Source organism: Passer montanus, unplaced genomic scaffold (assembly GCF_014805655.1).
Source record: "Passer montanus isolate IOZ18808 unplaced genomic scaffold, ASM1480565v1 scaffold21, whole genome shotgun sequence".
In the NCBI taxonomy this organism is placed as follows: domain Eukaryota; kingdom Metazoa; phylum Chordata; class Aves; order Passeriformes; family Passeridae; genus Passer; species Passer montanus.
The window spans coordinates 6,354,317-6,377,554 of NW_024366703.1; the positions used below are offsets into that span (position 1 = coordinate 6,354,317).

General features: G+C 44.8%; 1 protein-coding gene across 3 annotated transcripts in view; it reads left to right on the forward strand.

The window, feature by feature from the left end:
• The window catches only part of FBXW4 (F-box and WD repeat domain containing 4), a 63,036-nt gene that overhangs the window by 31,502 nt on the left and 8,296 nt on the right, over positions 1–23,238 (forward strand). Inside the window, exons 6-7 of one of the 3 annotated variants that reach the window (XM_039709264.1) lie at positions 14,871–14,990; positions 17,636–17,701. The exons of 1 other annotated variant lie outside the window; for it this stretch is intronic. In XM_039709264.1, the coding sequence (XP_039565198.1) occupies positions 14,871–14,990; positions 17,636–17,701 (186 nt within the window). The remainder of the gene's footprint in view (positions 1–14,870; positions 14,991–17,635; positions 17,702–23,238) is intronic. One more of the 3 variants, XM_039709265.1, reaches the window with a different exon arrangement.

Consider the following 23,238-nt stretch of genomic DNA (forward strand, 5'->3'; position numbering starts at 1 on the left):
AGAATACTGGGGCAGGCTTCAAAGAGGCTTTGCTTGGAGGTAGCATGGTGGCTGCATTTTTTAATATTTTTTTTCAGTAATAGTCTTCTGGTGACTTTGAAAGCCCTTTGAAATTTCTGTGGGAAGTGGTGTGGCACCAGCAAGGACATCTGGATGCCTTTTCCCTATGTAGTGCCAGCTCTTCTGGGTGGATGACCTGTCCAGATGGGTTCTGCCCTGAGGATTTGTGTGTCTGTCCAGCTGCAGCCAGGGCAGCAGAAGTTTGTGGATGCCACGCAGAGCTATTCCAAGACCCGTTGCTACCCATCTGAAGTCTCTGCTCTCCTAAGGAATTTTCAGAATGCAGACTCCCAGAACGAGGCATAAGCCATTTAGAGAGGAGTGGGAATGCTTTATTGAGAATTTCTCCTCAGCTGAGCCACCTCTTCATGTCCTTTCTGACCAGACTCTCCCTGTGACAGATGAGAGAAAATGTATTCCCCAAGACCTACAAGGAGGTAAACAATTTAGCATCTCAAAGCCTTTTGCAAAAGAGTATTTTGCATGGCAGCATTTCCTAAAATGGATCTGCAGAAATAGCAAAGCTCTGTAATGCTGTTGCTCCTGGCTGGCCTCCACTGGTCGTACTGGTGTTGGTCATGGTGCAAAGGTCTCTAACCTTTTGTTGGAAACAACCAACAACCTAACTTGCAAGAGGGCTTACTTCTTATTTTTAATTATTGTCTTCCCAATTCCCTGCTCCTCCCCTTCATCTTTCTGCATTTCTTAAAGAGGCAGTGGAGGGAAAAAAGCTTTGGTTTTTGTTTGGGAAGGGGGTTAGCAAGGGCGACATGGCCCCTGCAACCTCTCATAGGGGTGTCTTGTCAGGGCGCGGCATGGAGGGCACAAACAGATCATAACCTTTAAATGAAAATGTGATGGAGGGGAGAGATGAAAGCAGTGAAACAAATTAGATACATCTAGAGGGGGTGCTCAACTGGAGAAAATTAGCATTTCTTCCTAATTGGAGTGCAGGGCATTCCATTACAGGGTTTCATTACAAGGAGGGAAGCACTGGGCCTCTTTGGAGGATTCCCCCCTGCCCTTGGTTTTTCTAGAAGTAAAAAGAAATATATTTGGAGAGAACTGCAAAAGTACTGAATTTATCAGAGTGAACGTTTCAGACTGCTGCAGGAGAAAGAATATAGTAAAGCACCAGTTCTTTATTTATTAAGACAAGAAAGTTATGATTGTGTACACATGAAGGCAGTTGCTAGTCCTAGTTTTCCTGAAGGAAACTAAAAAGTATACAGGAGGCTGCAGGTGATGATGACTTTCTGATTCAAGTTTTGATTGCTGAATCAAATTTCTAGACTACCCAAAATGAACTAGTTTGTTTGTAGCAAAGGGGTATGTTTTTGATTATGATCAATGGAGTCAATTCAGACCCGTTTTATACTGCATATCAAGCCCATGCTGCACAAAACACTTGTTTAATGTGTGTTTGCCTGATTCTACCTATAACTAGAGCTGTTGTATCCAACAGAAATTTGCTTATATCCCTGGGAAGACAATGGCCAACTTCCAGCACAGAATGTCTGGTGGCTGCTTTGGGGCTTGTGCACAGCTTTGTGATCCAAATAGCTTGTGCCAGCTTGAGGAGCAGGCAGACGTGGATGTGCTTTATATGTACATCTCTATGTGTGAATGGGGGCAAGGAGTAACTCAGAAAGAATTCAAGGGACAAGGTTTTGCATTGCATTTCCTGCTTAGAAGTAGAGTGGGACAGTTTCTTTTTTCCAAAGCATAGATGACTAGATTATTTATCAGTCAGTGCTCTCAGGAAAGGCTGGAAGGAAGAGGAGAAGGGAGAGGAAGAAGAAGAGAAAAGCATACTTTCTTCAGGTGTGTGGTATGTAATGTATGTTGCTCTTCCAATCTACAGTTACAAACTTTTCCGTTCCAGCTCAAGAGAGAGAATACATGAGTGTATCAATATGGATTTTAGGAAGCTGCTGAAGGAAGGGCTCTGTCTACAGAGAAGGTGTTTCCTGGCAGAGGGGGAGATGTTTGCAGCAGCACTGCCTTCATCCTGGGCAGGCTCTGTCATCCATGTGCTTGGGATGAAGTTGCAGACGGTATGAATTTACAGAAGTCATAAATGTAAATCTCTGACTTATCACTTACTGCTGAATTTTGGCATTTTGACAGAGCATAGCACTGCCCACAAGAATATCTTCAGGCTTAGAGAAAATACTGATAAAAAGGAAAGCATGGCTCAGAGATGGGCTTCTCCTATATTAGGTCTGGCACATATCAGGATGATGATGTCTCCCATTGCAGCATTCTCCTTGTCACTTCAGTCCTCACAGAAGATGCTTGGCAGACTGTTTAAAATAAGGCAAGAGGGGAACAGGACCAGAGAGGCTGAAATTTGGAGAGGAGCAAATGAGTAACACAAGATAGTCATCCTTGAAGGAAAACCTGTTCCTCTGAAGAGCAGGAATTTCTCCTTTATGTGTGCATCTGGCTTGAATGCTAATACACTTTCAGATGGAGCATGCCAGAGTGCCTCTTGCCTGTAGCTAAGCTTCAGTTTCCTTGGCTTGCTGGCATCATGAATCTCTGCTTGAGTTAAATCGGACACTGGCAACGTGGATGGAATTGTGTGGCTCTGACTCTCTTCTTGGCTCCTTTGCCTCTGGTTTCTTTTCAGAGCAGTGTGAAACTGTTATAGACTGGAAGGCAGAGTGGAAAGTCTGTTCTTTCTGTGCAGTGTTGCCTGTATTGTGTTCTGTGGTTCATTATCTAGGATTTGCCAGGTCCTCTCTACCTTCCCTCCTAACTGCATGGAACACAACTGCTGCAACCAATTTCTTGCTCTTTAGAGGTGTTGTGGGTTCATGATGCTCCATTCACCATCCCTACATGTGGGATGTACTCTTACTGCTTTGTAGGCTTCCTCACACTTAGCAGGTGCAGGGCTAATTTGCAACCAGGTATTAAAGCTGGCTTTTAATGTGCATTGCCCTGTCTAATTAGTAAATTCTTGTTCTTTCCCCTCTGAGATTGAAGTACATATTCCTTTAAGTCTAACCGTCCATCAAAGAGGACTTGAATGAGGCCCTGCTATGGTTGGTAGACACAGGCAGCTAATGACAAGAGAGAGCCCATTTCCTTTGTGAAGAGAGACCTGTACCAAGGTGATTTATAGTCCCAAAGATTTATTAGTGTGGGGGCTGAAGAGTCTTGCAAGCTGGAACCCAACAGCTTAGGTTTTTTCAGGGGAAAAATAAATCTGTGTACCTCTTCCCTATTTCTGAAAGAAGTGAATTCATCAGTAGCAGCAATTGCTACTATTGCTGTGTTTGGTCTCTTCCTTCTGGTGCAGCTGTGTTGAGCTTTACACCTGTGCTTTGTTCAGTGACCTGCTTTGGCTGTTCAGGCTGGTTTAATGAGGGATGGGGATGGAGCAGGACCGTCTGATTGAAGGGTTTCTCTCTTGTATCTGATATTCTGTCTTGGCCTAAAGCATGTTTTCATTTTCTGTATATTACCCCTGGATTTTCTCCTCTTTGACAGTGGAGAAGCAAGGGAGCCTGCTCCAGATATTAGAAAAGTAGTAATGTTTCTCTGACATCTGTTTTTGGATGGTCTCAGAGCAGAAGGTTGTGGAAGGTGAATGATGCCAGCAGTTTTGAAAGTGATTCTGTAAACTCATGGATAACAAGTTCATAATGAGGAGCTAGGTGGGGATGCACTCTTTAAAATCCTTAACACAGAAACTGTGGATGCAAAGTGAATGACCAAAGAAGGTTGCCAAGCTCACATGTTCTTCCTGAACAGCATCTGCCAGTACCACTGGAGGTGAAAAAGGTGACCTTGATGGGCCATGGCTGGACAAAAGTGGGCATTTCTCTTCTTCTTCCAGCCATAGTGGGTCAGTCCAGCATACTTCTACCCCAGCATTTGGTGTTCAGCAGTGGTTAGAAGTAAATGTCTATGGAGAAGGTAAGAAACAAGAGCAAAAGATCCTTTCCTGCCTATTCCTTCCCAGCTTCCAATTAGGAGAGGTTAGGGCTTCCCTGGCTAGACTTTTCATCTGGATCCATGTTTCTTTCTTATTTGCAGAAGATAGCTCTGTGAGCAGCTCATCTCTTCTTTCTGAACCTGTTAATGTTCTGGGCTTCACAGGCTCCTTTCAAAATCAGTATTGTGTCTTGACTGAAGGAGGAAGAAATGTGTTGTTCCATTTTTAAACCTTTTGCCTGATTGTCTTATGTGGTTATACAGTGAATGATTTCTCTCTCTGGATACCTTTCATTGTTTAAAATTTTAATATTTTTCCCAAGCTACCACAACTCTAGTATCAATGGCCTTGTGTGAAGCAGTAGCAAGCCACAACTTGCAGGTACTTGCTGGCCAGTTGTTTGGAGTGGAGTTTTTATGGAGTGCAGTTCAGGCATCCTTGAGCTGTGGTAAGCTCATCACTTCCTCCCAGTGCAGCCTCTGATTGGAGTCCACAGAGATGCAGCCCAGCATGAATTGATGGCCATGTAATTGATTCTTGTGCATTCACATGATAAAAGATTAGTGTCAGTTTCAACTGGGACACTTGTAACTGGCTGCAGAATCAAATACTGATGTTTGAGTAATGTGCTCATTTCAGTGTAGGACGTGTGAGTGAGCTTGGTTTTGGCATTTCTTTGTGTGGGTGTTTGACTTAACAAATAGAAGTTGTTCTTTTAATAGCTGTGTTTTTGGATGTGACTTCTTAAATTCTCAGAGCACATGGAAATAGGGCAAGCAGTGGAAAGGAAAGGAGGAAACTGTGGTTTCACACTCCTACCCACAAAGCTGCCTATGCATTCAAAGCTTCCAGACTTTGTTCCTTGAAGTGTTGGAGGGCTGACTGCCAGCAGGTTGTCCTGCTTCACCTGGACAGCAGCTTACTGAGTGGCAGGAGTCAGTGTGGTACTTAATATCCCTTTATCAGATTTTTTTTTGTCATGAAAGGACAATGTATGTTAGGTAATCCTCTGTTCCATTGCAGATTTGAGATGTGTGCCTGAAGTCTTTTTCTCAGTCCTTTCCAATGCAAACCTTTCCCTCTAATACCATTTTTATGTGTAATTTTTCCCCAATATACTGACATAAAGCATTGTAATAAATTACTACTCACCTTCTTGTCTTATTGTTTCCCTATCTCTATGTCATCTATTTTGTGTGATCACTTTCCTATCTTCATCTGGCTTATCTCAGTTATCAGTGTAATTTAATAATTCTTAGCCTGCCTTGCAGCTCAGCCTGATTACAGATACTGAAGGTGATAATCTGTGCTGTGAAACTGTGCCTTCTTGATGTCAGCATGGTTTGAACTCTGGCTTCTGCAAAATTTTTCCAGGGAGTTTTTGGGTGATTTGGGATCTGTGTCGGAGGTGGTCATGAAACGTCTTTATGCCTTAGGTGTGTATTAGTTGTTAATGAAACCTTGTATGTCATTCTCTGCATGCAGGGCTGGGGCTTTCTGGCCTGACTGCCAGGTTTGATTTTTCACTCTGGTGCTTGCTCACAACCAAGCATGCCCTGAACCTGCAGATGGGGAGGAGGGGTTTTATTCAGGATCTTGGTTGCTTAGGGCTGAAGAGTTGACATGCTCCAAACACGTAGTATGAAAACCCTGAAGCAAATCATATTGTGAGGTGGAAGCTGCCCAGAGCTTTAAGGGCAAGTGGATTAAGGTTGTTTGCAAGCGTGTCCATGTCAGGACTGGAATGATCAGCACAGGAAAGCTCTAGGAGTCATTTCATGGCTGAGTTAAACGCAGATGAGGCTTTGCTTCCCTCCTCCACAGAGCACCTGTGTCTCCATGCCTCAGTGTCCTGGCCCTCTCTGTGTGTAGCATGTGCTCCATATACATGCCTTTCCCCTTTCACCTTTTCTGGTCTTTGACTTCTTAAAACCCTCTGAGCATTATTTCCCTGTCCCCTGATGAAGAACTCATTTAGACTTAATTTGTAATTTGTTTGAATATCACAAGGCAGAGGAGGAAGATCAAGCACTCTGTTTTTGGGATTTGAGTTCTTTCCCCTAAAAGCATGAACAAATACAGCTCCTACCTCTGCATGGTATTGAGAAAGAACTGCTGGCCTGTGTGCTAAGATAAGGAAAGTAAATGTTTGACTCCACTTCTTCCTCAACATCCTGATCACTTTTTAAAAAATTCTCCTAAATATTAGAGTTTGAATTTATTATATGTGTGTCTGTATGGAAAAGGGAAAAGACAAAAATAATTGTGGCTTGTGGCACCAGTAAAAGAGATTCCTTCCACCTCTACTTTTAAACTGAAACATTCTTGATTTTTAGTTGTTCTGGCAGACCTGAAAGGATTCTCCCTTCCCCCTGACCTCACTGGCATGCATGGATTGCTGCTTATTGAAAAGTAATTTTCTGTCATAGATTCTAATGGAAAAGTTTATATAAAATGTCATTCTATATATATACATGCATTTTTAAAACAATACTTGTTAACTGAAAACTTTACCAGTCACATCTGAAAAAATACTGGGATTGGTCTTGGCAGTCCCGAACCTTAAAAAATAAAAAGGTGATATTTTATAAATAGAAGAGATTTTCTTCTTTTGCATCATGATTCTTTAAGCATTTTCTATACATGAGCAAATATTTAGACTTTTGTCCAAAGCAGTGACAGCTGGAATATTTACTTATATCAATTCCATATGTCCTCTTGTAGGGTGTAAGAAGGCTATAAGAAGAGGTTATAAGAAGAAAAAGCCCTGGACCACATAAAGTTTGTGATAAAGTGTGAGCAGAGATGACATTACATATCTCTTCCCACTGGTGCAGGGAATGTTTACTCTGTTTCTCTGCACAGGCTTGAAATTGGCCTGGTCAACAAGGGCCTGCTTTTGTTCATTCTTGGTGTCTGCTTCTCAGATGCTGGCATGGATTTCACAGCAAGCGTACTTTGTCCAGAGGTGTCAAAAGTTGCTTCTAAGGAAAAGTCTTGAGAATTGATGGGTCAAAGGCACACAGTATCTGGCTGAACTCGTTTATCTGTGACAAGTACTTAAGGCATCTTGGGTGAGGCTGAAATAAATAGGATTGAAATTGAAAAATGATCCTTTCTGGAAGAGTCTTTCATAAAATGTGATAGAAATAGATATGGCCTGAAAAGAAACCAGAATCATGGGGTTGAATGAGGCAATTTGCTTCTCTAGTTTGCAACCTGCTGCAGCATTGTGTCACCGTTGTATTTTAGGTAGCTCAGAAATTAAAAGTCTGTGCCCTGGGGGTTGTGCTGCCTGCCTGCTCCCTTCCTGCAATTGGCGTCCCTGAGGATCTCCTTTCCTTGTCATCAGGATTGTTGTAATTGCATCATCTCCTAGGGCTTGCTCAGCACTCTGGTGTACCTGTCCTTTGGTAATAGTGGCATCTTTTCACTTCCCTGCTGGATCTTTGTGCCTTCATTGCACAATCAGGACCAAGCTTTTAGATTGACAATTCTTGCTTTCTACTAGGATATTGCAATCATAAGAGACACAAGGTGAGTTTTTTAAAACTTTAACATCAAACAAAAAATCCCCCAGACCCCATTGCACTGAAGCTGTGATCATTAATCCAGCTGAGCAGCAGCTTTAACTTGTCTACAAGACCTGACAAGTCAGGACAAGCATTTCTGTCCTGAAGGCAATGTGATAATTCAAAAAAAGCATAGATTCTGACAAGTCCTGAGAATCAGCAGGGGCAGCATGTCACACACAGGATGCCAGTTTCTGGCTTGTGGGGTATCTGACATCAGTCTGATTTAATACAGGAGCGATACACTGGTGGCCAAGTTTTTTGTACCCACATGCAGCAGGTTTCCTGGTAGTTTTGCAAAACCAAAGTAGCAGAAAGGGAGACAGAACAAGTGAGGTCCTACTATGAAAAACAGTTTTGGTTTGCTAATGGGAGATGCCTCAGCAAAAAGAGAACTTGGAGCCTTTTTTGCTGTCCTCCTGGTTATAGTTGTTGCCTGACTTTTGGAGCAGATGCTGGAGGAGTTGACTTACTTTTTCATGATTTTTCTCAGCAATAAGAGTTCTCACTCTGTCCTCACAGTTCTTGCTATCCTATTTGGGATCTGCAATGTCCAACTTATTCTCCCTGTGTCTATTGCCTTTCTAAATCTCAGTGTGAAGGTACTAGAGTAGAAATCCTGTCCTGGGAGCATGGGCTACACCAGGCCTTCAAGAATCTGTCATGCATCGCACCCCTTCACATGCTTCTATTGTGCATCACTGGATCTCTTTTCTCCTTTATGGCTTTTTTGGCATCCTGCACTGCCCTGTTCCACAGGCTGGGGGAAGGATGCCATGGGCTGACTCCCTCAGTGTGTGTCCCACCGCTGGCTGTGCCCCAGCCATGCCAGGCAAACTGTCCCGCTCCCACCCCCTCCTCTTGCTCGGCCCAGATTGGAGCCCCGAGAGGTCTTTGTCCGCCTGTTGAGAGCAGCCCCCGTTCCTCCATTCCCACATGGCACACCCTCCCCAGCAGCCCTCTCCCATTCAGCAGTTTGGGCTGAAAGAACCTTGGCTAATTACGCGGGGCTGAAAATTACCACTTTGCCGTGTTTTCCTGCTGCTGGGCCCATTTGTGTGGGGCCTGTAGTTAGAGGGAACAAAGTCCCCCCCGTGGAGCCAGGCAGGCCCCAAGTGTGAAGCTACAGGTACAAGCAAGAGGGGAATGAAGGGAATAATTACCAGCTTCTCCAGGTGAAAGCCCCGTTAAAACTTCAATAAGCCAATTAGGGGCCAGGGTGTGTGTGCGGGGAGAGTCTCCCCCACCTATAACTGATTCCCACCAGGCAATTAACAGAAATCATTTCACGGAGGGGAGGATAAGAAATGGCTCTTAGAAATTGTCTTGAGTTGGGAGGGGGGGCTGAAACAGCACGACTGCTGCAATGGTCCTCATGTACTCCAACCTCCTTGCTCACTGTGTGGCCTGAAAATGTTGGTGGGGCTAGGAGGAGAGGGAGGAGGGAGGGAAAATGGCAAAGAAAAAGGAATCGCTGGAGCTTTACACCTGGGCAGGCTTTGAGGAAGTGAGGGCTGGAGTTCAGAGCTTCTTGTAAGGCTGTGTGTGGGCCCAGAGCCCCAAGCTCAAGGGGGCTGCTGGATCTGGGGAAGATTGAGCTCAGGGTGTCTTCCCCATGGGGGCGAGGGGGAAGGATAACGGTACAGACCAGAGCAGGGAGGGGAAACGTGATGGGTGTGAAGGCTGGAGGTGGGTGTGCAGGTTGGTGAGAAGGGAATGCCAGGCCCTTAGAGATCTGCCCAAGGTGCATGATAGTCTGCAGGTACAAATCGTTCCAGTGTCTAATACTGTGCATGTATCTCATCCAGAGGTCATGTTTTTCTGCTTTTCAGTCAGCAGCTTCACCTGTTCCTTCCTTTCAATTCATTCAGAAAACCCAGGGAATTTTTTCAAGACGGAGATTTTATAAAGTTATCTTGCCACTCCCATGTACTGTACTGCAGATGGCTTGTGCAGCAGCTGGAGGTAGAGCATGTTGTCTGGTGGGTACCTCTCAGGAGTGTTGCCCATTGGTGTTTGAAAGGCTGCTCTGGGGAGTACAGCACAGGATGAAGTTGCTACAGATGGCTGAGACTTCTGTAATGATGTTGGAAGGGAGGGTGCTTTGTGTGAGTAAGGAAGTTGAGACACCAGCTGTGGTTATTTCACCTGCACTTGAAAAAGAAAAAAAACACCCAAATAAACCTTTAACTCCTCAAAGCACAAATGTAACCTTAGTAGCCACTTTCTTTGAATTTCTAATGTTAAAGCTTCTGAGCATTAAATATGTTCTTTGAGATTTTGTTCTGGTTACTGATAAGCTGATATAACTGTGCTGTAGTGGTGTTTAATCACCTAGCCTCAAACTGACCTGAAAGTCCCTAGATTTCATCCTTTTACTTCTTTTTTCTCCCCTTCTTTTTCTTCCCAGAAAGCTGTCTGTGGTAGGAATAGAGAGCTGTATCTCTTGCACGGCCCAGATTTTAAACTCAGAAGTGATTACTCAGTTGAGTCATGTTTCTTTATTTTTCAGCTTTTAAGATGTAACCCCAGTGGTTGCCTGCAGAGAGCTCTGCTCACAGAAAGGCCTGGTAGACATGCACAGACAAATCAGTTTTGGCACAGACCTTGATTATTGGTACAAGTTATTGAGATCAATGCCTGAATTATGTTCTGGATTAAATTTCTGTTATGGTTAAGGAGTCTCTTTTTTTCTGTAATAACAGTAATAACTTGAGCATCATTTGGATTTTAAATTTGGTCTCGAGAGAGATAAGGAGTTCCTGTACAAAGACCTCTGCATGAACAACTACTCCATGCCTGGCAAGCCCGGAGGTTTGGGGAGTGAGGAAAGATGAAGATTGTTGGACATAGCATGTAAATATGTATTTTACACTGTTAAAAACAGGTTTTTAAGACTTTTCCTTCAATAAAGGAGCAGGTTGATTTCAAATACTTGTATAGCTACAAAAGCAATTCTGTTTGAAGTTCTGAAAAATGACAGGAGCACTATGAAAAGCACAGTTCCAATATTCCTCTTGTACAGGAATACTCAGGATCCTCAATCAACTTTTATAGAGCTAATCTGAATGTGGTCCTCTTTTGAACATTTGCTTTTTCCTAAAATCGTGTGTCATGTGGAGTGTTGGGGAAAGCATTGATACTTAGATGTGAACAGGCCTAGGAAGATCAGGACTGTTTTGTGGCTTGAATCACTAGTTTCTAATCAAGGGTATTTTCCCATTCAATGCTGTAGTGTGGAGGAGTGTGCATGTGTTTGTCTTGTCTGGAATCTTTGTCTTGATGTCATTGAGCTCAGTTTTTCTCCAGAAATGAGGACTGTGCTCTGTGTCTGGTGGCTTGTTTTCACAGAACTTACCTGCTGCAGGGCTGCTGAAGGGACAGTGATCAAGGTTGCAGGTAACTTGGGCACAGAGTATGGGGTGAAACTGCAGAGAAGTGAAGGCAGGATGGAGGTGTCTAGGTTGGACACCTGCTAAGCAGCTTGGTAGAATAGGGGTGATCAGTCTGCCATGCCAGGAATTTGGCTTTTGGGGGTATGAAAAGCTTTTTCTGCTCTTCAGCCTGAGTGTCTCTGAAGTCTGGAGGAAGACATGAAGTTAGAGGCCAAGGAAGAAGGCTGGAGAGGTGAAGCTGATGTTCCCTCTGTCATGAGGCATGAAGTATATGACTTGGGAGGCAGCAACATGAGCATTTCTTCTTTCTCATGAGCTGGAGTTCTGCCTCAAATGTGATTTTATGTTTCAATCCAGCCTCTCTACAGTGCCCTTCAGTACAAAATGTAAATGCTGTCCTTTTGGGGACCACTTTTTAGTGGTCCACTTGAGGTGGCATATGAATGAGTTATTAGTCCATCTGTTCATGCATGTGTCACTGGTGCTCCTTGCAAGAGCACAGGATTTCCTCGTGGAGCAGTAGTGGTTGTCAGCATTGCAGGGTTCGTGGTCTTCTCTATGCATTTTGCTTTCTCTGTGTGCTGAGTCCATGGTGGGGTATGGCAGAGCTGTTCTGTACCTTCTTTGTGTGACATTTATGAGGTATATCAGGAGCACAATTTAACTCTGAGTTAACTGGTGCCTTGGGGGATGCTGAAGCATGCACGTGAGTTCAAAGTAGCAGCAGCAAACCTGCCAGAACTTTCCAGTCTGGAGCAAGCCTGGCTATTTGCTTTCAGCTGCTGTGTCTTTTTGGCAAGGTTATTCAGCAAAAGGTGAGGCTGTGCTGCAGTGGGATTCTTCTGCTTGCTCAGGTGAGCTTTAGGTGCACTGTCTTACCTGCTGATTTTTACTGAATTTGTGGTTATAGAATGTTAACATATAACCCAGCTGTCTTGACTTCTGAGATACTGAAGGTGCTTGGTTCAGTTCTCTGATCATCCTGTGAGAAGTACAAAATACAGCTAAAGGAACTGGTCTAGGACAGTGAGGGGGCAACACCAGCCCGACATGACCACCCAGTCCTGGGTTTGTCCAGCATTGCCTGCATCTAAGGCAGGTGGCATTTCTTGCATATTTTTGGTGCCTGCTTGCTCATAAAGAAGATGCTAAACTGATGCTGTGCCGTTTTTTTTTTTTTTTTCCTCCTTGCAAATTAAATGCCTCTGGGGAAGGAGCACTTGCTCCCTTGCACTCTCTGTCTCTCTCCCTTTGTGTGTATCTGGTCTGTTGGAGAAGTCTCAAGCTGGAGGTGGCAAAACTCCCTGTGCTGGGTTTCTGACCCCCTCGTCTCCCCTTCACAATGTTGTTACTGTTGCATCTGCTCTTCAGCAGGGGCTCCATCAAGTTTATGTGACCTTAGCACTGTATTCATGCTGGAGGAGTTACCTTCCATAATGATGTCAACTGATGAGGCTGGCGGGATGGTGGCGGCCGCGATAAGACATGACATGTTCTAATGATTCGCCTTAGCGAGCTGCGTGTGTGTGTTGGGGGGGCACGGAGGGGCTTGGAGAGGGGAGGTGGGGGCCCCACAGGTGCCGACAAAGACTTTGACCTTTGCTGCTATAATATCAGTGTTTCACAGGCAGGGCGGTTCGGTAACCCACTTTCAGCCCATCAAAAATTGATTTAATTGCAATTTTTTCCCCCAATTAGGAGCACTGGAGCTTAACTAATTGGAGTAATAGAGAGTAATAAGGCTCTGATAAAAAGCCTTCCTCTGCCTCCTTTGTATCTTGTGTCATCGCCTGTCAGAGGTCAGAGAGCTTGCATATTCTATTAGGCAGAGTTGCCTTCATTTGTACAAATTAGTTTACCCAACAGTAATTAAAATGCCAGTGCGGGTCGGGGAGAGCTGAATACAATTGATGGGCACGTTGGTGAAGGATTTGACAGCTCCGGTGGCCTCCCTTGCCAAAGCGTGTCAGTGCTGAATCAAAGGCTACACAAACCCACAGACCCGTGTGTTTAACCCGCGGCACCGTCGGCACCAACTGCTCTCTCTCTTCTCCTGTCTCCCTTTTGGACTTGCTTTCTCTTCTCCTTCTTTTCCCATCTCACTTGAGACTTTTTAAAATAGATGTTTCCCATCTTTGAGCTCTCCTTTCTGTTGATCGCTTTCATAACATTGCTACCAACCCCCCCATCCTGTCTCCCCTGGTTCTCCCCCTTCTCTCCCCCCACCTTCCACATTCCCAGCTGCAGAACTCTGTCAAGTAATAACTTCTTTGTTTCCCAGTCCAATGAGTCTCCATATATAATAGTTTCCAAAATGGAACAACGATGTCCAATTCCAGGGGCCGGGGGAGAGCACCAGGAGGAAGGAATGGGCACTTGCACATGTCAAGCAGATTCTGGACTTGAAATCCCTGAAGAGGAGAATAGAACTAGAGAAGCAATCTGTTTACAGTACAGAGAAGGGCACAGGCCTGGGGCACAGGGGAGGTGTATTGAGAAGAGGTGGGAAAGGACCTGTTTTATCCAGGTTCCTTCAATGACTTTGCATTGCAGGATTTCCAGCTCAGGCAAGACCTACTCTGGAGGCTGGGTTGATAGTGGGGAAAGTATGTGGTGTTCAATGTGACTTGTATTTCTGGAGCTGATACTGTTTCCAAGCCTCAGGATAAACAACATCTTTCCAAAAGGACTGATGGGCATCTACCTCCCTCCCTCTGGTTTGTTCACATCTGGCAATGGTCTGTCCAGGATGGGGTAAAGAGGGATGCTACATGAGTCAAATTGTAGTTGGCACCTTGGGACTAGCCATGGGATTGTTGCAGCTGGAGTGTAGCCAGAGCACTACTGCTGTTGCCAGAAATGCCATGGGATCTTCAACAGCCCCAATTCAGATGGAGAGTTCTCGTGTTTCTTCCAGCAGCACTGCCAGGATGTGTGTTCTCTTTCATTTCCTGGCCCAGCTTCTGTTGTGGGGGGATGATGTCTAATGAAATGTCTCTTCTGCAACATAGAGGTCGGCTTCTGGAGAAGCAGGATCTTAGTTTTTTTGTTGTTTTTTTCCCCCCCTCTTGTTTATTCCTCTCATCTCTGTCAGAAGGGAGTCTCCGATAAGAAAGAGGACATCAAAGTATCAGATGAGTTGGAAGATTCCTTGTGTTGGACAACAAAAATATGCTGTTTATGAAGTATGTGTGTCTTAATGCTGTGCAAAATTCTTGCCTTCCTGGTTTGGTTTTTGATTTGGTTTTAGTTCCTAGGGGATCACTGTGAAGACAACATGCCCTGTTATGGAAGTCCTACAATGGTGCTTTTTTCCCCTTTAGAAGGGCCTTTTAGGGGGAGCTTGTAGTGATGGTAGTCAGCAGCTTTCAAAGGACAGAAGGAAGCTTAGTAGGGAAGGGGCTTTACATCTCCAAGACCACCTGGAGACTGGCCGTAGCAGTTTTTGTGGTGGATGTAGATGCATCTGATCAGAGTCAGTGTGCATCATATACTTTGGGTAGATGAGTCATGCCTGCATTATTTAGGGTATTCTGTACTCCCCTCTTCCCAATCTAGTCTCTCCTCTGGCTTAGAAAGCAGTGTGGGAAAAATGAATGACACTCCCTAAGCTGGTAACTCAGATCGAACTGTTTTTCTTGGGCAGCTGGCAACAACAGTTGTGAAAAAGCTGCGCTCTCTAAGTTGGAGGGTTTTCTTATGTGTGCTCTGTGCTCTCTAAGAGCCTTGTTGAAGATAGACTGAAAGAAACAAGCCTGATAGAAGTCTTCAGCCTGATCTTCCACACTAAACGAAGTTTCATAAGTTTTGGAGCCAAACTTGATATGCTTTCCTCCAATCTGCATGTTGTTTTAGACATATGAAAGCTGACTTGCATTGCTCTTTTGCCTGAAGTAAAACTGTCACCTCTGAGAGGCTCCCAGTTATGAGACACCTGAGGCTTCAAGGTGTGTGCCTGCAGATCAGACTCAAGGTGAGGGGCCCTGTATCATGCCCTGGAATCCAGACTTTAAGGTCAGTTCTCAGGCTTCAAGAATTTCTCATTGGCACCCCTTCTTGTGCATGTTGTTTTGTGAATGCTGCATTCTAATGCTGCAGTGAAGGTGGCCTGCTCTTGTGGGAGAAGTCTTATCTTTGCTTGCTAATGGGCTCAGCCTGTTAAAGATAAGGCCTGCAAACCTGATCCCACTGAAGTATGAGACAAAATTCCTGTTGACTGAATGGAGTCAGCTTTACCCAGAAGAGACTTGTTTGTGGCCCTGAGGCCTGTATTCCATGCTGGAGAAAAATCTCTTTATCTAATGCTTTTTTCTCTCTTTTTTCTTTTTTTTTTCTCTGAGGGGTGAGGGGTAAGGACCAAGGAGGGAAAGCTGAAGTCCAGAACTGACAGCATGAGGGAGGATTAGACCTAGCTGTTCCTCCCACCTTTTTCTCCCTGTTGGTGTGCCTCCATGGTAATTTAGACCTGTGGCAACCATCAAAGCCTTGTGCATACCTTCTGCACAAAGGGATCTGTCTCCCACATGAGAGTGTTCTCTGCTGGGACAGAGTCAGTTTGTCCCCCAAAAGAAAAATCTTAAGCACCCAATTGCCTGCTTGACTGACTCCCTGACTGCTATTGTGTTTCTAACCACAGTAATTGACTTTAGTAGTTATTAATGGATTATGTCTGGGGAGGGGGGACAAAACCCAACACCTAACTTTGTAGCAGAGGGACCTCCTGACCAAAGTGTTGCTTTCCAGACATGGGGCTTGAGCGACAAGCTGTCAAAGTGGGTGTCTTTTGCTTGTTTTCCTCTGAGGTGGGTGACATCAGCAAAAGAGAAATGTTCCCTCCTGTCCTGGACTATGGTGGAGAGAAGGCAAGCATTGAGCAGAAATCATGTTTCCAAAGATTAAATGCTGCACACTTTCTTAATTGATCGTGGTGGCTGCTGTACAGCAACAGGAATTGGATTATTTTCCATACACTCTCAGGCTCTGGTCAAGGACTTACATGCAGAAGAGAAATGTCAGCACCCTGCAGCACCTGCAGGGACTGCCCAGTGCTACAGGTGCTTTGGCTGATTGCATGTGCACTGCCAATGAACCTGGAATGTTGCATGTAGGAGACACTTTGAAATAGCTCTAGTTCTGCAGGCCTTTTCTAGCCTAAAGGGCAGCTAAGAGTCACAGAATTTGTGGACACCTCCATGATGTGGTTTGATGGTTTGAAATGGTTTGATGTTATCTGCTTGCCTCTTTTGCAGAGTGTTTTTTTCAGTGCTGCTTTGGCTGTACGGTTTGGAGAAGCCAGTTGCTGAGCTAAACCACAGAGATAGGAGTAGAAGGAGTCCTGAGTTCCAGTCCTGCTTCCATCTGGTCCTTCTCTGGCTTTGATTGAGTTGAACCTGTGTTCACCACTTGGCTGCTGAGTGCCTTCTTGCAGCAGCAGCAGTGCTTCTCACAGAAGTCAAGGGTGCTGCAAGAATCCATTCCTGGTGCAGTAGAGGCTTGCAGACACCCTGACTTCCAAAGAAAGAATGCTGTAGAGGATCAAAGAAATGTTTTAAAACTGCTCTAACTGCTATTTTTATAGACATGACATTGTTTTCTTATTTTGCCTTCATCTTTCAGCTGCCAGTCCTGTGTCATACTGCAAAAGTTCTTTAGGCAAAGCGTAGAGATGGCTTTTATTTAAAGCAGGCTCCATTTCCTGTGTTCATTCTATCCTTGTTGCATTGACTTAAACAGAGTTTTGGCATTTTATTCTCAGTAGCTGCAATAAATATGGCTTTGTGAGAGGTAATTTGTAACTTACTTAGAAATCCTTGTATGAGCTGCTTCCTCTTATTTGGACTGAGAATGGGAAGCTGGCACGAAACAAGCAGTGTGGTTTGGAGAGCACAGCACCCATGTTCCTCGTGCTTGATTTTAAGGATTTGTTCTGTCTTATGAACTAGTATGAGGTCAGTGGGTGTCAGGTGACCTCTGGAGCCAGCATGTGCAGCGGGGACATAGCACTGCCAAGAGGACTTTGGAATGGGCCCTGCTGGAGGGTATAAACGGAGCCAAATATTGCTGCAGGAGAGCTGTGCTGCCTCTAACAGAGAGTGCCTGAGCACTGGGGAGGGCAACCTGATCCAGCTTTGAAATTGGCCCTGCTCTGAGCAGGCTGGACCAGAGACCTCTATTCTGTGGTTCTTTAGGCCTGTGATGCTGCAGCCAGTTCATGATTGTACTCAGAAGTTGCCAACAAGCAGAAGTGAGACATGAAGTAGGAAATAAGAGTAAATTTTCCATGGGGTCTTTCTGCAGCTTACAGCACTGACTGTGTATGAAACATGCTAAGTACTGTACTGAGTCATTTGAAAATGTTGTTTACAGCTGTTCCTGTTTAGGTTTTCCTTTTGTATTTACAAATACATCTTTATATCCTGCCGGTTCTCTGCAGTTGTGACCTGCTGCATCTGGGAAACTCAGCTAGTGAGAGTCCTGTGGCAGCTCTCCTTTTGCTGCTGCCTGTCCCTTGTGAAATGTGGTGGGACATGCTGACATCATCTTGAACAAGAATTCAAAGTGTGTCTTGTAACCTGTTTTCTCTGTCTTGCTCATGCACTTTCTTCAGAACATGAGGATTAGTAAGTGTTTTTTGTTTGTTTCTTTGTTTTTTTAAACAGCTCATTTGTGACAGGGACAGCCTGCTGTGGACACATCTCACCTCTGAGAATCTGGGACCTTGAGAGGTGAGTGAGCTTCCAGGTTACAGGGAGGGACTTGACAAGAAAAGTGAATAACAATACAAGATTGGAAATGCTGCAAAAGGGTATCATTCCTTTTGTCAGTATAGGCAAGGGATGATAGAAGATGAGATGTTGAGGAGTGGGGGACAAAGCAAACTGGTGTGGAAAGTCATATGTGGGGGGTGGTTCTGGTTCAGTAACTTGGCTTTTCTTCTCAGCTTTTCCAGTTGATGGCACAGCCATCCTGGTTTCTTCCCATTACCTGTATACAGTCAAAATATACCCATTACACCCTCCTTTTCATTTGTCTCTGTTGATGCCTCAGCCAGAGGAGGTGAGGAAGGTGATCCTTATCCTCCCATTCACCCACTTCTCTGTGGTGCTGGGAAGCCAGAGGCAAACACAGGCTCTGAAGTCACCTTTTCCTGGCTGGCAATTCCAGTAGCTCAGAGAGGTGATGTGTGGCAACAGGTTATCTATGGAAGTGACTTAGGCACGTTGTCTTCTCTTTGTCCTAATAAGCACTGAGGAGGTTAATTGCTGTGGCCTCTGATTTGGAGTCTTTGGGTAGTTCCTGTTCAGTGAAGGTGCTGACCTTAGCCACTGGGGAAACGTTGTTCTCAAATCTTGATGTGAGACTCAGCTGCTGACAAATTTGAAACTCTCAGCCTGAGGGTCTTAGTGTAGTGATGGACAGACAGCAAATATTTCACAGGATTATTGGAATGGCAGCTCTGCCTTGCAGGACTGGGATGCTCTGGGTAGGAGTGGCATGGCCCAGATTATCCAAAGGAGTCCTGTCAGGATTGAGGTAAGCAATGGCAGAAGGGGCCTGAGGGATATCAGTAGAGCTGTATTTAGGGAAAGAGGGTAGAGGAAGATTGGTGTGGACACAGGGTAGGTCTGAGACCAGTTGCCTTCTAATCTATAGTTTAAATAGTGTAAATTGTTTAAGTCAACTGTATCAAATACAAATTCAAACCAACACTTTTTTTTTCTCTGAAGTAACAAAAATACTTTGCAACAGTGCATCCTACAAAGGACAAGCTGGAGCAGGAAAGAGCACCAGTGCATTAGTTATGGTGCATGTTTCTTAGTGATCCATCCAGTGGTGCCTTTGGAGTACCCCAGAAGGATGCAGGCTATGCTGTGATACCCCTGCCCATCAAGTCTTCTGGCTGTTCTTGAATAGAGGCATCTGACAGGGGTGAGGAGATGGTCAACCCTCTCCCCCCTGCCCCAGCCTTTCTGACAGCCTTTCCCAAGGAAGCCTGAAGAGATAATAAAGCTGTGTAGAAAATAGGATTAAGGTAATGAACAAGCACAGCGGAGTTTGATCTTTCAATAACGTAAAAGCCTGAGTGACAGGCAAATAAAAAAGCCAAGGCAACCTAGGCCACTGGGCCTCTGTTGAAATGGCTAGAGTGTCAAACTTATTCTTCCCTCTTCACCTGTCACAGCTGGAATGCACCATGCCACTGGGTCTTTTCCTCTGCAGGGACCTGTGTGTGAGCTGGTAGACTTGTGAGCATGTGCAGGGTAGGAGGCTGAGTAGGAAGCATGGCTGGGACTCTAGCATGTAAAGCTTGGTGTCATTATTCATAGAAAGGGAGTACAGAGCTGTCCTTCCAGGTCTTGACTCTCCATAAACTGTTCATCTTCCCAGCAGAGCTTTGGATCCATCTTCAAAGGTTCCACTGATTGCCAGAAGTGATCTTGTAGGGAATGGTGTCTGTAGCTTTGAAGCTTTTGAATATTGTCTCCCTGGTCAGACTCCAGGAGTGAGAGTGTGGCATGGAAACTTAAAATCTTAGAGCCACCCAAGACTTAAAAACTCCTCCTGTGCTCAGTGTGTCCTGATAACATCTGGTAGTCAGAGCCAGGACCTCTGAGTTTGCTGCTTACCTTTTTCTTGTGGCCACAAAAGGGCCCAGAGGCTGCCCTGCAGAGGCTGAACGTGGCAGGGATGTCTGAAACCAGAATCCAGGTAACTTCTGTCAAAAAACAAAATTGGGAAGGGTAGAATGATGTATAAGTTATGTTCTTGAAAACCACAGAATCCTTAGCAGCCCTGAGGTCTTTAGTGCTGACCAGGATCAGCTAGTTCAGTAAGGGAAGTTTTCTTTGCATCGGGGGGGTGAGTAAGTAACAGTACAACAGTTTCTGTGCCATTCTCTTCCATTGGGGTAGGTGGTCTTTTTACCCAACAGCTGAGATCTGTAACGTGCTACAAAAGGATTTAAAGCTTAAATAACCTTTTGTGTACTGATCATCTTAGTTCCAGGCCAGATAAGTCCTCGGCTGATGCTTGTCGCTGTTGGTCATGGTATGTTTTGTATTTATGACCTTCGCTGTTCCCTGACCCTGGGGCAGCCATTCTCATCCCTCCAAGAGGAAGGGGATAATATCTTCACCTGTAAATATGTCCTGTGCTTTGAAAAGGGCTTGACTGGTTTTGGTGTAGAGGAAATTTTTAGTGGGGAAAGGAAACGCCTCTTGCTGCATCCCGCTCCCACAACTGTCTTTCATTTCTGACTCTGCTGAGATGATGGCGTTGGATCAAAGCCACAACAGGCAGCAACAAGCAATTGTCAAGGGAGTCTAAAGCAGGGGAATGACTGCATAATGCCAAAACACTGTCTCTGATGGCTGAAATTCCAGCTGCTGCTACACCTGGCCCTGTCTCGTGTAATGAAGGAGGATTTAGATTTTTTTCATATGCTTTTGAAGCTGGCTAGCTGCACTTGTGGAGGACATCTCTCACCCCTCACATGCTACCTTGCGCCATCTGATTGCTTTTAGATGTGGGGAAGTTGCTGTGCACTTATTCCCACTCTGGATCAAGGTGTGTGTATGTAGAAGCAGCTGTAAGTTCAGTGATTAGAGGCCTGCAAGGGGAGCAGTGATCAATATGGGCCACACGATACTAACCTGTGTCCTTGCGTCAAGTATCAGGGCTTGCAGACTCCTTGTCCTCTTCCAAGTACCCTTGTCCTTCCTTTAGTGAAGGATATGATGGCAGCTGCCCCTCTTGCAGGTCAGGTTCCTCTGCTCACTTCTGCCTTTCTCTATTCAGACCGTCCTGTCTTGTTTGCCAGTGTGAGTGTGTGGCTCAACAGAACAGCCACTTAATGGCAAGCAAGAGAAAAGGAAACCTTATTCAATCGTCCTCCTCTTTTTTCTTCTTTCTATTGCCTTTGGGAGTTTAAACTCCTTGGAAGATGAGGGTCATGCACCACTGACAGCTCCAAGGCCAGCATTTGTCATTTGCCTGCGGAGGACTGTTGCTTCCCATGTTATTGGGGTGGTCTTGCATGTTGTTAAAAGACAAATGCCCCTGTCTCAAGGATGCATCTCCATAAGATAGAATAAACCAGAGGTCTCTTTGCAGCAACTCTTGGAGCTATTCTGCAAAGCCTGGCATTTGAAATGGACTAGTGATCTATCTTACATGGTAGTCTTGATGCTACAAACACTTTGAATGCACAAATCCTACAGTGTTATTCCTGTGACATGACATGACATGCTGCAGGGCACAAGAGCTCTGAAAACTGAACCAAAGTTAACTGTGCCCTGCAAGCCACCCAGATCCTCTGCCTTTTAAATAGCCAGTCTTTATCCAACTCCTCCCCCCTTTTGAAGGTATTTTTGGCAGAGTGGGGATTTTGTTTGTTTGTTTTCTGGTGTTTTTTTTTTTTTTTAAGAACCCTCTAATTTCTTGTTCGGTTTTTCCCCTGCTCCTGAGCCCTTTGAAAGTAGCTTTATGCCGTCACTGACACCAAACTGACACTTTGCGTTTCCCCACTTCTTATCCCTTTATGGCAACAGATGTTGAAATTTTGTATCCCTTTTATCTGTCCCTCTTTGCCCTCTTCCTGTAATTAGGTTTCCCTTGTTAGCAGTACAAAGTGGCCCGGTTTGCTGCCTGGCCTTTTGAGCCATTGTGTCGGAGCACATTTTTTTCCTTCTCTTTCGGAAGAGTTCCTTCCCCCTTAAGTAATAGGCAGGGTGTGGGCCAGAGCTGTGGCTATTTCTTGCTTCTTTGTTCTCCATTTATCTCTGCCACCTTTTTCAAAGAGATGGAGAAAAAAAATAGAGTGCATGGAAGGGGAAGATACAGAGTTGCATTTCTTGACCATCAGACCCCCTGCTCTTCAGGTGTTCAAGGCAGGTGCCTTTGATGTCTGCAGCTTTTGGGAAAGTGGGAGGTAGAGGATTCATGGGAGTGATTTGGGAGTGGAGGAGAAGGGTGATTCAGGTGTATGGATGGTGCCCTCAGCAGAGGGTTGGGAAGGAGTCTCAGGTAGCCAGGCAGCTGCTGAGCAGGTTAGTAATCTGTTCTGCCTGTAGTGTTATTGCACTGTGCTCTTTCTTTCCAAGAGCCAGCATGAGTGTTACCATCTTTAAGCAGCTGGCTGAAGTTTGCTAATGTGCTGCTGCTGTATTTCTAGTGTGTGTTTCCTTGGGTCCATTGCTAGGTTACATCTGGTCCATGGAGGGGGCAAGAATGAGTTGCTGTCTTTTCAGCTTTTGGCTTATGTTGATCTGCATCCATTTTGATGGCTCTTCATAGCCCATAGAGTTAAAATTTGTGCTCCCTGTACTGGTCTTAAACAGCAAGTGTAATTTGAGAGTTGAAGCGTATAGCACTGAAGACTCTAGTCAGCTGATCACTACTGATGATTTCCTGTTTAAATCCAGTCCTTCTAGACTTTGTTTTCTGTTGTGCTCCATTTTTTAACTGTGTGGAAGTAGATGAGTGAAATGAAATTCTGCAGGTCTAGTTCTTGGTTATAAGTCTTGCTGAATGTTTTCAATAAAAGTTTTTAATGTAGAAACTCAAGTTTTCTTAGGCTCAAGTCTTCTTAGTGTTGTGTTCTAAAGTAATTTCTGTAGAAGAGCATTCTCTCCCCAGCTTTGAACTCCAAGGCTTATGCAAGTTTGAGACCCTCTAATTCAATCACCAAAGGAGCTGTTGGGTGAAGGAAGCAAATATATTCAGAACTGGAGTTGGTAGATCAAAAGGAAAGGTGACTAACTCCAAGAAGTGTGGGGTGTCTGTTTCACCCCAGCATTTAAACTGGATTTATCTGTCCCTCTTTGCCCTCTTCCACCCACAGAGAAGTGGGTGTATATGTCTGATAACAGTAAAGACAAGCAAATGTTACCTGTCATTGATACCAGTTTCACTGGGTTTGGGGAGCAGCAGAATAAATGCAGTAGATGTGGAATACCCTTTCCAGCCCTGCTTTTCTATAGATTCATATACCAGGCATCTTTTTTTGCCAAGAAAACTCCTCTAGGTTTTGTGGGAAAGAGACTCCCTATTCCTTTCAGACTTGCATTTCTTTCTCAGCATCTCTGTCGTGGCTGAACACAGTTTTAAATCACAATGACCAATCCAGACCTTGAGATCTTGAGTGTTGTTGGAAGCAGGACACCAGGCCTATGGCTGGCTTGAGCCCATTCTGGAGAAAGCTTGCTCATCCATGGAGCCTCTTAAGTGATAGTTTCTTGGATGACTGTCCCTTTTAGAAGAC